Source organism: Monosiga brevicollis, genomic scaffold (genome assembly GCF_000002865.3).
Source record: "Monosiga brevicollis MX1 MONBRscaffold_17 genomic scaffold, whole genome shotgun sequence".
Taxonomy (NCBI): Eukaryota; class Choanoflagellata; order Craspedida; family Salpingoecidae; genus Monosiga; species Monosiga brevicollis.
In genome coordinates this window covers 466,303-482,463 of record NW_001865054.1, presented here as the reverse complement: position 1 = coordinate 482,463, position 16,161 = coordinate 466,303, and the positions used below count along the sequence as shown (strand labels likewise).

Here is a 16,161-nt window from a genome sequence, read left to right as displayed (position 1 = left end):
CCACATGCTCCCGTTCTTCTGGTTGGGCTTTGGTTTCTTCTGGCTGTTTTTTTTTTTTGTTCAAAAGGAGATTAATCGACGTAATAGCAAACGCGCTAGCACGCCAGGCGAGCCCTTTGGTTTTCTTTCTGGTTACCGGCTCCCAACCGCGCTGGAGCCCCAATCAACACAATGTCATTCGATCCCGGTTGCCTTTCATCGCCCCCGGCCCGTGAACGTGAGGCTGCTTGCCATCCGGAGGGCATTGTCAGCAAAAAATCCAAAGTTTGGCTTAAACCAGACTTTGGCTGGATGTCGTGTCCCAAGGCCAAAGGCGTCCGCAGCTGTCCGCAGTTGAGTCGTGATTGTCCGCAAATGGGTACAGGTGTCCGCAGGTGTCCGCAGACCGATCGCAGATTTGTATTGATTTTTCTGGAAAAACCGTTCCACGTCAATTACCGGTACGTGTGTGCCCAGAGTCACCCAAGAAACCAACTTCTCTTTCTTTTGTTGTTGCATGCAACTCGCCAAGGAAGAAGAAGAACAAGGCAAAACGCCTTACCACCATCACCATCAACGTCAACACCTCTTGTGACGTTCGTTCTTTCCCACTCATCCTTCTCCTTTTGTTCTATTCTTTTGTTCTTTCCTTTTCCTTCCTTTTGTTCTTCTCTTTTGTTTCTTCTTTTGTTCCCCAAGCTCCGCGTCACACACATACGCCACACCATCACACGCCACACACTACCAACCTCACACACACACAACACACACAAAGGAAAGAGCATCATGGGAAAGCGCAAGCCAAAGCCAAAGCCAAAGGCAAGGCAAAGGGAAAGGGAAAGGGAAAGGGAGGGGGTGGTGGGGGAAATGGGTGGAGACGGCTTCATTTCCTTTGCTCCAGACGAACCAAAGACTTGCTCTGCTTTTGGATGGTATACCATACAACGACTTCTTTCCAAAACGGCAGCCGCAACCCCTTGGATAGCATTGGTTTTCTGAAAGGAACGCACTTCTTCATTTTCTTCCTGTTCTCATTGCTGGAAGAGTGAGGTGCATTTTTTTTCCAAGCTTCAGAAGTTTGCAGTTGGTGGTTGCTCTTGGCTGCATTCCACGTCTTTTGACTTTTGCATTTGGCAGCGCCTCTCCTTTGCGCACCTGCCACGTTGAACAAGACCCACCGTATTCTTTACACTAAGAATTGGTGTCAAGATACGAGGCCTGGGAGCGTGTGAGACCTGACGACACAGTTTTTGATCTCTTTGTCGCGATCTCTCTTTCCCCCTTTTTTTTTGTTGGACGGTGGCACAAAAGAGAGATTTTGATCAGCGCCATGGCCCTCTGAGTGCCGATCCATCTCGTTGTTTAGTTTGTTTCTGATGTGGCGGATGAGTTGCTGACCTCTCATTCGTCACAAACAAGCCGTGCGTGAGGCTTTGTGATCCATCCCCCTTTTCAGTTTTCTCCCCTTTCTTTTGTTTGCGTATCTTTGACATACGTGTCAAGATGGCGGCGTTAGCTCCTTTGCCTTTGTTCCCTCTTCCCGTCGATGCTTCCAATGACTGGCTCGATGACTTGGCCGATGACATGCCCGAGGATGACTACGACATGGAGATTGAGGAGGCCATCTCCTGGGAACAATCTCTTGCCGAGGACTTTCAAATGCATGTTGCAAAAGCTCTCAGCGTTCTCTCCAACGTCCGTGCTCAGCAGCGTCCCGACAATGCCTGTGGTCCCGCCGACATTGTAAGTCCCCGTTTTTTTTTTCCGAACTGATGACCCCCACCCTCCTCGGTTTCGTTCATCTTACCATCTTTCCCCCCCTCAATTCTCCTAGCTGCCTCAACTTTGCCTGGGTGATGCCAGCCATGCGTTGGATGTCGAACAATTGCGACGTGCTGGTGTTTCTGGCGTGGTCAACTGCGCCGAGTCGGCTACTCTGTCGTCTCGGTCCGACTACCCCGCTGAATGGGAGTATCTGGGTTTCGATGCCCAAGATCACTCCCATTACGACATGCTCGGAAACCACTTTGAGCAGGTCGCTGCCTTTATCGATGCCGCTGCCGCCGCCAAGCGCAAGGTTCTCATCCATTGCCAAGCCGGCGTGAACCGCTCGGCCATGATTGTCGTGGCTTATTACATGCTTTCAACCCATACGGTAGGCCGACTTACCATGTCCTCAGTGTTTTTTTTTTAAATAAAAATTCTTCTTTTGATTCCAAAGAGGCGATGTTGTGCCACTTCTGATCATTTGGTTTTCCATTTTTATGCTCACCTTTGGGGCTTGTATTCGCCCGCCTGTGTTAATAGCCTTTGTTGGCTGCTTTGGATCATTGCGCGCGACAGCGCCCTTGCATCCTTCGCAACGTGGGATTTATTGAGCAACTGGTTGTCTTTGCGCACGAACACAACCTGCTCGACGAGTGAAGTTGTCGTCACGCTGATGGGGACTGGGGCCTGTGGCCCGTCCCTTGGCCGGCTTTGCCGAGTCTGACGACGCTCTTCTCGGGTCCTAAGGTGCCAATCATCTAGTTCAACCGCCTTGTGGTTGCAACTGGTGGTGTCAAGACCCGCTGTGTTTTTACTTTTGTCACAATCACCATCCATTTGTGCCTTTGTGCCGTTGTCACGCTTGCTGTTCGCATGAGTTGCCTGCTTGACGTTTTATAATGGTCTCTTTGTGTCATTCCTGTCCCTACTCTCTTTACACTTTTCTTTTTTGATACCTTTTTCTTTCGTTTCTTGCTGGTGGTGGTGTCCTGTTGCTTTTATTGGCTGAGTGGGGCTTGAAGTCTGTCCGAGCATGAGTCATGTGGCACATGCTTGGGCATTCTCAGCCTTCTCGAGACCTTAATCGCTTTGCTGGGATTCGTCGTGTACTCCCCCACGACGTTGGCCTTGTGCTTTGTGCCAACACCGCAATCGCTTTCTACTTGTTGATGAAAAGCGGGGGAGGCCTTGAGTCGGTACCCCATTTGCAATGGGCTACGACCTTGGCAGAACTTCTACTGCAATTGAGTTGCAGGCTGGGCTTTACTCGCGTGATTGTTCGGGGACCGATCAACTCCGCTGCATGGACATTTTTGTTCATCGTTCCTCATTGTGTCAAGTCTATGAAATTTTAGACTTGAGCGCGAGGGCGCAGAACGTTGTTGGTTGTGGGCTGCCACCCTTGCTGTCCGATTTTGGACGGCTCGGGTGTGCTAGTACCATACCCCCTTACACCCTGACCCCATTGTCACACGCCGATGCATCTTTACATGGCCCGGAGCCTCATGGCCGGGCTGGGTCAGTTTGCCTCATGTACCGCGTTCCCTGGGCTTGATTGTCCAGGGGTGCGAGCTCCGCGAGTATTAAGAGAGACCACTTTAAGGTCACAATCATGCCGATAGTAACGTGCCACACGTACGGGTCGTCGGTCAGCTAGCCAGCCAGTCGGCAGATAATGTCTGCCATCTTCCTATCCAAGGCTTGCTCAGACAGGGTTTCGTCTCTGTCTTGTCGACAAGCGGGCTAGAGCGTGAGGGCACACCGAAGCAAGCATGGCCACATGCCTCACTACCACCAACTCTTTTGGCATTTTTGTGTGATTGGGCTTGGGCTCGAAGCTTAGGGTCAATTATTTAGGTTTAACAACTCCTACTTTCTAGGCGGCAAAGCAATGTCTTGGACTGGACGGATCAAAGTGTGTGCCGATCATAATAATGTGTCCATTCGGATGTTTTGTAAGCTCATTGTTGACCCTTTACCGAATGGCAGGCTGGCCCCTGTCCAGCCGCCCGTACTCGATACCAAAGGTGAGGCGGCATGGCAAAGGCGGGTCAGGTTGGCCTATCGACACGCACCGGCCCAGGATCCCACAGCACGCACATCAGCTTTCGACTTGGTCCCACAACATGCTCCCAGCGTTGGTCTCACACTCACCTCGGCCGTAGTGTCGCACCAAGTTGGCCAATTCAGAAAACTCCAGTTCAGCTCCACGCAAGTTGTAGCCACGTAGCCCGTGATCAACGTCATAAGCACGCGCCTGACCCTCAACGTTGACGACAAGAAGGTAGGTGCCCGTCCCGCGCCCGGGGCCCACAACCATAAAGGCCCCTATCACAAGGTAAGGAGGAAGAGGTGTTTCAAGCATGACCCCGGTGTGAGACACCGTGTACATAATAATTTGTGTTTTGCGTGCGGCGGCCTGCTGGTCACGGCAACACGGTACGCGAACTAACCTCGACAGCCACTCGCTTCAACTACTGCCATCGCCCGTTTCACACCCACGTTGGGGTGTAACCATGGCGGCATTTTTTGGTCGTCTTCCAGCGCACCCACTAATTCTCAAACGTGCGCACGAGTTAGCTGCTTGCCAACGCCCATGTGAGTGGCAGTGCCTTCGCGATCCAAATCTTACATGGTCTCTCATGTTGTGCAAGAAGCGGCAACGCCTCATTGGCGGGATCATCCAAGTCGCCCTCCTCAGCGCTGCTGCCCTTGACTTGCACGTGTCCCGCCTTTCGGGTTTTCTACACGGGGGTGTGTGCGCAAGCAGCTGCAAGTTGAACCCAGCACGTCCAGCGTTCTTTGGCTCGTTTGCACCTGCATATCGAATGATTGGGACGTACTACGAGACCCACGACGATCAGGCCAAGACCCGCCACGCCGGCAAGTACATAGGGCCAGTTGTGCCGGACCCAGGCCCAGGCTTTCTTGGCCGAGAGCCCTCCCAAGAAGTCTTGCAATTCGTTGAGCAGGTCTTGGCTATCCACGGTCGTGCATTGCCCAACTTCATTGCAGTAGCCCGAATACCTTTGCAATCAGAGACCCGCAGAGCCTCAGATGAGAGAGCAAAGACGCCAACCACACGTCAGCTTGCTGTAACTACCGGCCTGCTCGCCTGACCGTTTCACCTTTATTCGCGCACGGTTGCATGACACGCAAAAAGGCTGACTCGACTCACTCTTCACACGGCGCTCCCGTGGGCAAGGGGATGGTGGTCGTCATGTTGGGGTGGCGCTGGGCCCGATTGTCGCTACCGATGCACGTAGCACCATCTCCCCAACCAGGCCCCTTGCACGCCACCTGCGTCAAGTGTTCATACATATGCCATGGTGAGAGCAGCCCTCTGCTGAGCTTTACAAGTTGATGCCGGCATGTTGCTCCGTACCACGCAGGCGCTGGTACCCGAAAGGCTGCAAGCCGTGGCGTTGTACAGCGTGCAAATGGACTGCGAGCAGCGACCATCCTTGCACACCTTCGTGATCAAACAGGGATTCATCAACCAAGAGCAAGGGGCCAGGAGCAAAAGTCAGCCATTGAGAAAACGTGTCAAGACAATAGCCCCACAAGTGCTTTTCGGTCGAATCAACGTGAAACCACCTCTGAACAACGGACCTTTGATGCTGATTCGGGATAGGCGGTGCAATCGTCTTCCAAGCAAGCACACGGGGTTTGATCCGGCTTGATGGCTACGAGTGAATTTTTCGGATCAAAAGTCCACGATCCAATAAGCCAGAGAATGATTCTGTTTGCTGCAATGCAATTGACACCGACCTGTAGTAGGGCATGCCGCGGCCTGGCCACTGCAATACGCAGTCTCGGTGCAGGAGGTGGCTTCAGCGCAAATCATGCTGGCATTGGCTGGTACAAAAAGACACTGCTTGGTGCAGCATGGAAAGCGGACCGGGTCTTGGGGTGAACATTGGGCTGTGTCTGGTAGTTCGCATTCGTCTGTGCAACACGGATCTCTGGCACACTGGTCTCCGCAGTCGCAGAGCTCATCATCTTCCACAATGCCGTTACCTATGGCGTTTGAAGTCGAGCATGTTTGCAACACGAGTCAGAGGCCAGGAGGGTACTTGGCGAGTCAGGCTGACAGGTGCGGGGTTTCGTTTTTGTCATCAATCTGGACTCACCGCACACCGATGCCTTGTCACTGAAGCAAGCTAAGAGATTCGGACAAGGGGGGGCGTTGGCAATTACGTGATGAGTGCCTCGGATCGGACATTTCGCGGTTAGATTCCTAGGGCCAGAGCCCGCGCAAGCTCCACTAGGATATGCATGGCGGCAGCGACTATCACACACCATTGGCACGCGCGTCCAAGACACGCCCAATCGAGTTGAGCGAGCAGGAGGAAAAGGCGTCGTTGTTAGCGTGGGATCCATCGGTGGCCTGGGCAAACCTATTCATCAGTTGCGCACGTCTGGTGAGCGCGCAAAACCAGCCATGATGAAGAGCCATGGGGCCGACCCTGCTGAAGCTTAATGTACAAAGTAAAATAGCACACATGATGTAATTGCCCCCGCCAGCGCTGCCCGGAGCACAAGTTGCGGAGTTTTCAGGGTCGTGGTTGGCACCATGATTGTGACCAATTCTATTGGCAACGAGTGTGGGTGAGTCTGCCAGATATTCGACTGCACCAAGGGCAGGCTCAAGGCCGGCCAGGAAAATTTTAGCTCACTCGTGGGCCAACACTAGCTGCGCCACCGCCGACGAAACCTGGGCGCAAACAGCAAGAAGGAAAGAACACAAGCTGGCAGTTGAGTGCGAGCGTTGTGCAGCAAACGATGCAAGAGCGTGCTGCGTTTGCAAGTTTATCTTTGAGGAGCGGTATGATCAGGACATACGCGAGAGCCAAACGTGGAGACGGTGGTAAAGCCGGTGTTATAGCCACGGGTGTCACAGATGCCTGCGCCGGTGTCGGTGCCCACCCAAGCCAGGCCTAGGATGCCGCTGAAATCGTAATTGGTAAACATGTGGGCCAGGCATACATTTGCTCCGTAGGCGGAAGTGGAGTAGGCTTCTAAAAAGGCGTCTGCCGTGTATGCGCTGACCCAGCACGGCCCATTGGCACCATTCAATGGGGCAGGTCGGGGTCACTGTGAGTTGCCCGGCTATCTCGTCAAGGAACGCGCCACAGATGAGGTAGAATCAACTTGGACCAACCTTTTGGCGACGGGATTGCCGGCAGCCTGCGGGGAGGCGTAGACCCGAACTTCGGCCACGGAAAGACCATAATTTGTGGTACCTCCAAAGGCAGAATTGCGGTAGATCACATCGACATCGGACAGCGCTTGAATCATGAGGCCAACAGTAACGTCGACGTCACCGCCCATGGCCTGGTGATAACGGTGGTCTGCCATCAACAACATGGGACAGGTGCATTTGCCCGTGCAGCTGGATCGCCGCCAGCGACCTTCAGCTGCCCTCGCTGCGAGAACTTGAGGATCCCGGGACTCAGGCGGTGCTCGACTCTGCGCTAGCCCGCAAAAGCCAGCCTCTGATGACCGGCGCAACCGAGCGTCAAGCTCACGGGCTACGGCTGTGTGACGCCAAAACAGGTGGTGGTGGGTGGCGTTGTGAGGCTCAACGTGAAGCACGCGGTTGTCAACGTGCATCATGGCCTGCACACGTTGGCCCTCTGCATCCAACATCAAGACGTGGGCCTGGGCGACGGCCCGGTTGCCAGCGAAGAGGCAGGGCTGGTCACGGGCCTCCCAAAGACGCGAGCTGTTCAACTGGTGTCGCTTCACACCCATGTCGGTGTGATGCCAGACAACGAGGCCAGGTCTCACGACGCTGCTCGGGCCCAAGCGCAATGGGGCAGCAAAGCCGTCAACTTGAAGATGCAGCTCATTCGACCCCGCCATCTCCACCTTGACCGGGGCCCACCAGTCGGCATCGTGCGCAGCCACAAAGCTCGCCATCAGCACGACGCTAATCACCATCCTCCACGGCGCCATGGCCAGTAATTTGCCCAGGCCCCAAGTGCACCCTCACCGAGAGAATTCATTCAGAATCTCTCGAGATGCCTGACACTTGAAAGTTGAGAGAGAGAGAGAGAGAGTTTGAGAGAGAGAGAGAGAGAGTTTGAGAGTTTGAGAGAGTTTGAGAGAGAGAGTTTGAGAGAGAGAGTTTGAGAGAGAGTGTTTGAGAGAGAGAGTTTGAGAGAGAGATTCACACAAATTGTTGGCGACACTTCAAGAGAGGAGAGAGAGAGAGAGAGAGAGAGTTTGAAAGGAGAAGAGTTTGAGGGAAGAGTTTGAGAGAGAGCGAAAAGTTTGAGAGAGAGGGAGAGGGAGAGAGGAGAGTCAATTATTTATTCACGCCGGCCTTGGTCACGGGGGCGGGCTTGGTCACCCGGGTTGGAGATCGGGCGTGGCAGAGGATTGGTATCGTTGGGGTTGATTCGAGGTGGTCGGGCACGCTGAGGGCTATCATCATGGGGGTGGCGGGATCGACTTTGGCTGTCCGGCCATGGTACCCACCTGAGCCTGAGCTCACGGGACATCAATTGCAAGCCTTGAATGTACTGCGCATTAGCGTGCTCGGTACGGCTCCTCGATCTTGGGTCCATTCGAACCTCTGTTGCCTCACTTTACCAGCAATTGGTGACTGGCGAAAGAAGCGTTGTTCCCACCATTTGCTCATGCTTGTGCACTGCGCAATTTACTTCCAGGCTGGGCCATTTCATCCTACATCAAAGCGGTGTTCCTGTCACCGCAACGGCGCAACGGACACCCGTTGTTCCTTGAGACTCCACCTGACCGTGTGGCAACGCTCATTCGCAACTTCTCCTTCTTCAGCTGGTACATGAGTTTGCGCCTGCTCTTCTCATCGCAGAGCTCGTCCTCGTCGCTACGCTGGTTGGCCAAGCAGTGCCAGGGTCTATCAGCCAACGCTGTCGCGAGCATCACCATCACCGCTGAACTGCTCTTTGATGAGCTCTCCTATGCTATTTGCCTGATTAGTCATGATGCAAAAGCAGAACTCTACGGCCGGCCCCTGAATCCTCGTCAACAGCCTGAGCTTTTTGTCTGTTGTATCTGCCACGACAATGGCCTCGCTTCTCCCCTGTACACGTTTTGTCAAGAGTCTGAGGCCCACCTCGCACACTGGAGTTGCATGATGGCCTGGTACGAGAGCGATGCAAATCTGGCCAAGCAGTGTCCGCTTTGCCGCGGTGGTCTCAAGACCATACCCACACCGGTGACCACCCGTGTCTTGACCTTACTTCAGTCCAAGCGCTTCTGGGCCGGACTTTTGCGCCGCTGCGCCGTTGTGGCTGGAAGCAACGCAGCCAGCCTGCTCATTTTTCTGCTCATGTTTGGTCTTCAAACCCTGAGGCGACAGATGCGCCCCGGGTACGTGCATGGCCAGGCCCTGAGCAAAGCCATCCAACAGGCCGCGCTGCAGCGCACCGACTAAGCCACCATGCGACAATTGGCGGGGCAATATGCACGTGCATGGTGCCCCTCCGGCTGAAGAGCTACATGGCATTTGGTAGTGTTCTTGAGGATGGTTTCCCTGATTCAGGGGGACTTGAGTTTGATCATGTGATTGGCATTGGCCTTTCCAGGCGCTGTGCGTCATTGTAATTGCATGGGCCTACGATGCTGCGAGCCTCGTGTGCTGGACTTCAAGATGGTTTCTCCTCAGCGCCAAGGCCCGTGTTTAAAAAAAAAAAAGGAAAACAAAAAAAAGAAAAAGTTGACATGGATGCAGCATGTTGTGCCGGCGATTTCACTTCAGATGTGACATGTCAGGCAAGGAGTTAAGATTTTTTATTTTTTTATTTTTTTTTTTGGCTGGTGTTGGTTTGTTAGACAAAGGCAAAAGTCAATTGCGAGCTCACGCCGCAGACGAGAGCGAGAAGTCTGCCCACAGCAAGCCTGTCCCTCCGCAGGAGGCGGCCAGGCATGAATCCTTCCTCAGTTAAAGCCCATTACATTAACCTGAACACACGCACAAGGTTTATCGTCGGACGATGAACCAAGGTTGTTGATAGAGAGCTCTGGGAACAAGATAAACACAAACGATAAGGAAAGCGACGACACGACTTTATCCAAAGGTGATGGTGGAGGTAGTGGGAGGGCGCGAGTTGTGCTTTGAAGTAGGTCGGGTGGATGTTTTGGACACGGGCCTCGACGTAGCCGCGGCTGAGGTGCCACTGCGGCGCGCTGCGGGGAGATCTGCGTTGGATAGGCCAAACTCAAAAGTCGTGGCGCTGACCATGCGCGCTTGTTGCAGCTGTCGCGTTGCAACCACCTCGTTTGCAGTGGGCGGCGCCGTGGTTCGGCCGCGTTGGGTGGTGGCAGTTCGCTGCGACCGCTGGGAATCTAGGCGCGAGCTAGCCCGCGAACTGCCGACCACACTACCTCCCGCCACGCTGCCCATGCGTGAGGTAGAAGTGGAGGGGGCCCCCGTGCCGCGCGCTGGTTTGATACCGGATTGGTCATACAAAAGTCGGACCTGCACGCCGAGATCCGGATAGTTTTGAACAACACCATCAATCTCCCGCATAATGCGAGCATTGAACTCGGTCAATTGCCGAAATCGACAATCCTGCTCCTCAGGCGTGGGTGCTGCAGCAGAAGAGCCTGTGCGCTCACGATGTTGCTCGACCAATTGGGTGGAGCGCTTAACAGCGCGACTCAACTTGACATCCTGCTCTGCCAGCTCGCGCTCCAGTTCACGCGACTCGGCCTCAGCCTGATCGACTTGCTTAGCCAGGGCCCGGGCTTCATGTGAAACCGCTGCCAGAGTCCGCTGCAAAGTATCAAGCTCTGCCATCCTGTCCTTGAGATCACGGCGCTTCAGTTTATACTTGTCCATGGCCGCATGAAGTTGGTGCTCCAGGTGCTCACGCGTCTGGATTTCAGTATCCGATCCCTCCACACGTCGCAATGACTGCTTTAGTTTACCGTTGCGCGAGTCCATCAATCGCAGCGTGTTTTCCAGCGCTCGAACTTCCTTCTCGCCCTTGCGAATTTTTTCATCCAGCGCATCACCCTATTATTGGGAGGAGAAAGGTGAGAAAACAACAACAATAACAAAAAGAAAAAAAGAACAAGGAAACAGAAAGGGAGCCAGGCGTCGTTGCACACGTAGTGCAAGCATGAATCTGGGTCAAGTGAATGCAAAAGGTAAACGCTCAAGACCACTTGCCTCGCGTTGTAGCTCCTCACGCTCCTGCGCATGCTTAATCACAAAGTAAGCCTGTGTGCGTGGCTTGCCGTCATCGTCCGACTCCATGGAGCTGATGATAATCTCGTAGCGCTTGCGTAGCTGCTCAATCTTATTGAAGCGCTCCTTCAATTCTACAAAGACGTAGGGCAGGCCCAAACAAACATGAGCAACAAGCCGGAGACGAAAACGAGAGCCAATCAGCCACGGGCGTGGGCGTGGGCTGGCGTGAAGCGAGAACGGGCTGCATTGTTTACCCGACGCCGATCAAACTGCGCATCAAAGGCATCGAGGACATGCAAGTCAGCAAACCTACCGCGATTGATGGAGGTGGCGTCCGTTTGGTTGTCACGAATTTGCTTGGTCAACATCTCCTTATGCACCGCAATCTCCGATAGGCGCTCTTGCATGGCTTGCTTCAACTCAATCTTGCGCTGCTCGAGAGTGAAGACCTGGTCTGCGCGGCGGTTAAGGGCCTTGCGCACGCGACGAATCTCTAGCTTCAGGACGTTCTCATCGACGATCAAATCTTCCTTGGCCTTGAGCATGGCCTTGTACTCCTTCTCTGTCGCATTAATCGTCAGCTCAAGGGTTGCCAGGCGCGATTCCCACTGTTGACGTTCCTGTGCCGTGCTGTCATATTTGCGGCGCTGAACGCGCAGCTGATCCTCGGAACGAGTGATTTGTGTGTTGAGGAGCGTGCGCGTTTGCTCCTGATCAGCCAGTTGCTGCTTGAGTTCGGCGATGGCGGCTTGAAAGGCCTCCTCTTCTTGTTTGCTACGTTTGCCGCTGAGCTTGGCCAAGGTGCGCTCCAGAGTGGTGATCTGAAAATCCTGTTGATACAAGAGTTGGCCTTGCTGCACCAACTCCCGCTCAACCGTGCTCAGGCGCGAACGCGCATTTTTTAGGGTTGCTTCCAGAGACGCAATGTCTTGCTTCAACAGGCCCTTGTTGGCCTGCAGTTCGGCGACCCGGGTAGAGGCGGCAAACTGCTGTTGACGGGCCGCAGCAACCTCCTTGATCATGAGATCAAGATCGCGCTCCTCCTCCTTGAGCATGTTCTCGAGTTGAGTTGTACGTTCTTCAGCTGTCAAACCCTTGGCCTCGGCATCGTCTAGCCGGCGTTGCGTTTCCTTGAGCTCTGCTTCAAGTTCCTCGACGCGTGCCTGGCGGTGAGCAATCTGGTCTTTGAGCGAAGTCAAATGCTTCTTCTTGGCGTTGTTGTCAGCCGTCACGCGCGACAATGTTGTGCGAAGAGCGGCCAGCTGCAGAGCGGTGAGAACGAACAAAGTGAATGTTCCATCAAATACCATGAGCCGGATGATGGAAACCAAGATGGCGAACGAGGTTGACCAATGGGGGTCCCAACGAGGTTGACCAACGGGGATCCCAGTTGGACGCAATTTTAACCCGCAGGCTGGGGCAAGCGCTTGGGTGATGGGGTGCGTACCTCATCTCGGTAAGCCTGTAATTGCTGGTCAGCGCGGGAGACGGATTGGCTGGTTTGCTCCACCGCACGCTCAGCCAGGTGAATCTCGCGCTCCACCTCGCTGTTGTTTTTATTGTTATCTCGCAGAAAGAGCTCCTTGTCCTTGAGCGTGGCCATCTGTGGTCCATGTGACGAGCAAAGGTAAACACGTGTTCACGCACACAACACCATGAGATGCTAAATTGAAGCATGGTTGGCACATGAAGCTGATGGGCGCGTTTTGCAGGGTTAACTCCTGCGTACCTGTTCGCTAATCTGGCCACGGAGCTTGGTGTAATGTTCGGCTTCCTGGGCAATTTCTGTATCACGAGCCTCCATCTGGGCAATAACGGCCTCCCAATCGCGGGTAATTTGCTGTTGCTCGCGATGAATGCGCGTGAAGGTCTCACTGGCTTTGTTGAGGCCAATGCGCTGTGACTCTGTCTCGAGGGATTCTTGCTGCAGGTCGCGCGTGAGTTTGGTCGAGGCTTCTGTCAGCTTCTCAATCTGCAGGGTCAGCTCCTTGATCTTGCTCTCGTCGGCTCGAGAATACTTTTCCAGCACAGCGGCATCCTCGTCGATGACCTTGGTCTTGGCGACCCAGGCATCTAGCTCTCCCTGATTCCAGGACATGTCTTCCTTGATCCCATCGATGCGCTGTTTGCACTGAAAGGCGTTGTTCTGAGCGTTGTTCATGCGATCCATCGCCGCCTGTAGTTCAGCCTCCATCCGCTTGACGTCCCGGCGCAAGCGTTCCTGTGCCTTTTCGCCTGCAACAGCAGGGGCCAGTCGAAGCGGATGAGGGTGGTGAAACGTGGAAGATGCAGCACAGACCCAGTGACAGCGGGACGCCGAGCAGAAACGGGAGCCGCTACAACAGGGTGACCAAGGGTCAAACAGGATGGGCACACGCACTCATGGTCAAAAGATGGGATTCATTGTCTTGTTCACGATTCTTCGTCTCCAACAACGCCTGCGTATGCTGGAGCTCCTGTTGAACATTCTTGAGGTGCTCGTTCATGACCTTGACACGGTCCCGCTGCTGCTCCAGCTGAGACTCGACTTGGAGCAGCTTGCGCTCGGAGGCGCGGATCTACGAGGCAAACATGTTGTGGGTAAGCCTCCAGTTTGGGTTCATCCATCCTGGGAGCGGGCACACCGGGGCCGTGGACCTAGAGCAAGCTCGGTCATGTTGACAACCAACCTCCTTGTCGAGTTGCCGGTTGGCGGCATTGGCAGCAAAGGGGGCCGCATCGTCATCGTCTTCCAGAAAGTCGAGATCCAGATCCGCTTCGTCATAGAGATCGTTATCTGCAGCAGCAGGGGCTGCCATGCTTGATGGTCGTTCGCGCAGACGATTCAGCTGAAACGATCCACTTATGTATGATCCACACCACGCAAAACGTCAACCGGTCCGGACCGTTCACCACAGCCAAAACGCAACCGGGCGTTCCAGCAATACCCCTGCGAAGCGGTGGCAAAGGGGAGCGCGGGCTGCCAGCAGACTCGGCCGGCAATTATTGGCTCTGGCGTTGGTCGCTCGCTCGCTTGGTCCGAGGATGCAGCTCGCAGCGGTTGTCAGGGCCCTAATAAATTGAATTAGTGGGGCTTCTTTTTTACCAGGTCCAGCTATAACCACTTGTCAGATAAACTATCCGCCCCCTCACTCAAACAAAAGAACGTTGCAAGGCGGTGAAGCCGGTGGAGTTGATGCATTAGAATTTGCAGATAGTGTATACATTATAGGCAGAGCAGTGAAAGTTATTGCAGGTTGTGTTGGCGTTTTCGTAGATACGGCTGCTTTAGGTGTTTTCTTGCTTTCTTTGGCTCGAGCGGAGTAGCAACAGCAGCAGCAGCGGCGCGCACGACGGACGGACGGACGGACGGACCCGCTGATTGTCCATCACCGTGCTGCAACGGGTATCGACTCAGCTGGCACATACCTGGCTTCTTTTAGCTGCCTTTTTATTTGTACGCTGCCCCTGGGCCAAGCTCTACCACCGTGAACAAGGAGGTATGTCTGTGCGGGCAGGCGCGTTTTGGCGCGATTTCCTGCACGTCACAAACAGTCAGGTTTTGGGGTCTTGAGGCTCGGTTGACCGTGGGAGAGGAGGGCTGATCGCGGCAGTGCAGGCCCAGTGCGCGTGACAAGATTCTCGAATTTTCAGAAGCATGACCTTCCTGACGAGCTCATCTCTCTCTGCCTGCTCTCCGCTTTTTTTGGGCTGCCACAGTCTTCGATTGTCATCAACAAACCGGGACGATGACGGCACCTCCCGCAGCCTCAATTGCGTTGCATGCAGTGGTATTCCCCTCCATCGAAGAAGTAAGTTTGACCATCTGCGCAAGGCGACACTCTTATATCCCGCGTAATCAATTCCAATAAGGGCAAAGGAGCCGAAATGCAACGCCACTTCGCCTCGGGTATCTCAAGCATTGTGCTGCTGGCTACGCCTGCATCCTAGTTGGAGCAGGCCGATGCATCGGCAGCGGCAGCTCTCCAGTCCTTGCGTGCAGCTCTGGAAAAGGCCGAGGCACACAATCCCGGTTTTGTTCACGAATTCGTGGATCAAGTCTTGGAGCGTGCGCAGTCTAAGGGTGGCACGGACATTTCAGAACAGCTCCTCCGAAAGGCCAACAGTGACATTGAGAGTACGTTGCCTGGCCCTTCTCGTCCAATGTCATCTGCCCAGCCCACGCCACCAGGCAGCAACATGCCAGCCAAGCACGACTCTTGACCAATGCATGGCGCGAGCTTTAATTCTTATTTTTTATGATCGATTTACTTTTTTTTGTGGGAGTGAAAATGCTCATTCTCACCCTCCCTCCCTCTTGTGGCGCTCTTGGTTGGTAGGCTATCGCTTTGACACGAAGACCCCTGAGCTCAAGGACTTGCTGCAGCGGGCGGAAGCTCTGAAGGTTTGTTCTACAAGCTCGGCAACATCATGTCAAGTGCCCCCTGCTGCTGCGAGCGGAGGGCGTTTGAGGGCGTTCAAGGGCGTTCGACTGCGCATGCAACCACCTCGACCTTGCCTCACGAGCGGTATGACGATGCACACAGGAGATTCTGAGTACCATTCCGGATGAAGTCCAGAATCGCACGCGCTTTCTGGGCATTATCCGCAAGATTGCGGAGAGCATCAAGGAGGTGCTGGATGCCGTCAACGCCGTGGCCACCAACAACGCTGATGTCATGGGTGACCACATTACTGGCCTGCAGCAACAGCGCAAAACTTTTGTTCGCGGCTCCAAGAGCTTTAGCGACACTTTGAAACAGTATTTCAAGGATAACAAGTACGTTCAACCCCTCACGCGTGCTGCCGTTGAGTTTTACGTCTATGCCAGCACCGAGACCGCGACTGATGTATGCCATGCTTCTTCCCCACCCGTCTCTCCTTCATAGGGCGCCGGTACTCTTCAAGGCAGCACACCGCCTAATAGATCAGACCAACAGTCTGCTCCGAACCATCAAGGCGGCCGTGGATGCTTAAGTTGGCCGGCCGCCGCCCTGTGTTTCCTTGTTCCCTTCCCGCTGTACAAAAGCCAAAACATATGGGAAAGATGATTGCATCTGTGCACGCGAGGGCAACCACCCTCGTCCTTTGATAGTCCCTGCCTTGGCGGCACAGCCGTGCCGCCGGCTTCTGCTGGGCGCTCTCGTCCATGGGTGTAACCGGCGCCTGCAAGCGTTCCATTCACCACAAAATCGATGTTAAACTTTTCCATCATACCCCTGGTTTCCTGTGTTGAAGCCCTGCGTCAA

The 16,161-nt window shown here is 54.3% G+C and overlaps 4 protein-coding genes across 4 annotated transcripts; 3 read left to right on the top strand and 1 right to left on the bottom strand.

The window, feature by feature from the left end:
- The first annotated feature begins 886 nt into the window (after positions 1-886).
- MONBRDRAFT_33235 (uncharacterized protein) lies at positions 887-3,007 on the top strand. Its single transcript, XM_001747544.1, has 3 exons — positions 887-1,722; positions 1,814-2,134; positions 2,287-3,007. The coding sequence occupies exons 1-3, from the start codon at positions 1,483-1,485 to the stop codon at positions 2,401-2,403; spliced, it is 678 nt and encodes a 225-aa protein (XP_001747596.1). The 5' UTR covers positions 887-1,482; the 3' UTR covers positions 2,404-3,007.
- A 3,414-nt stretch (positions 3,008-6,421) lies between these two features.
- MONBRDRAFT_9808 (uncharacterized protein) lies at positions 6,422-7,707 on the bottom strand (the record flags this gene model as incomplete). Its single annotated transcript, XM_001747450.1, has 3 exons — positions 6,422-6,463; positions 6,592-6,793; positions 6,911-7,707. The coding sequence occupies 3 exons, from the start codon at positions 7,705-7,707 to the stop codon at positions 6,422-6,424; spliced, it is 1,041 nt and encodes a 346-aa protein (XP_001747502.1).
- A 479-nt stretch (positions 7,708-8,186) lies between these two features.
- On the top strand, positions 8,187-9,172 carry MONBRDRAFT_9807 (uncharacterized protein; the record flags this gene model as incomplete). The annotated part of the gene is made up of 2 exons (XM_001747543.1): positions 8,187-8,295; positions 8,424-9,172. The coding sequence occupies 2 exons, from the start codon at positions 8,187-8,189 to the stop codon at positions 9,170-9,172; spliced, it is 858 nt and encodes a 285-aa protein (XP_001747595.1).
- Positions 9,173-14,223: 5,051 nt separating this feature from the next.
- MONBRDRAFT_33234 (uncharacterized protein) lies at positions 14,224-16,119 on the top strand. Its single transcript, XM_001747542.1, has 6 exons — positions 14,224-14,412; positions 14,633-14,724; positions 14,864-15,050; positions 15,253-15,317; positions 15,460-15,692; positions 15,802-16,119. Exons 2-6 carry the CDS (start codon positions 14,662-14,664, stop codon positions 15,887-15,889), a joined length of 636 nt encoding a protein of 211 aa, XP_001747594.1. The 5' UTR covers positions 14,224-14,412; positions 14,633-14,661; the 3' UTR covers positions 15,890-16,119.
- Positions 16,120-16,161: the final 42 nt, after the last annotated feature.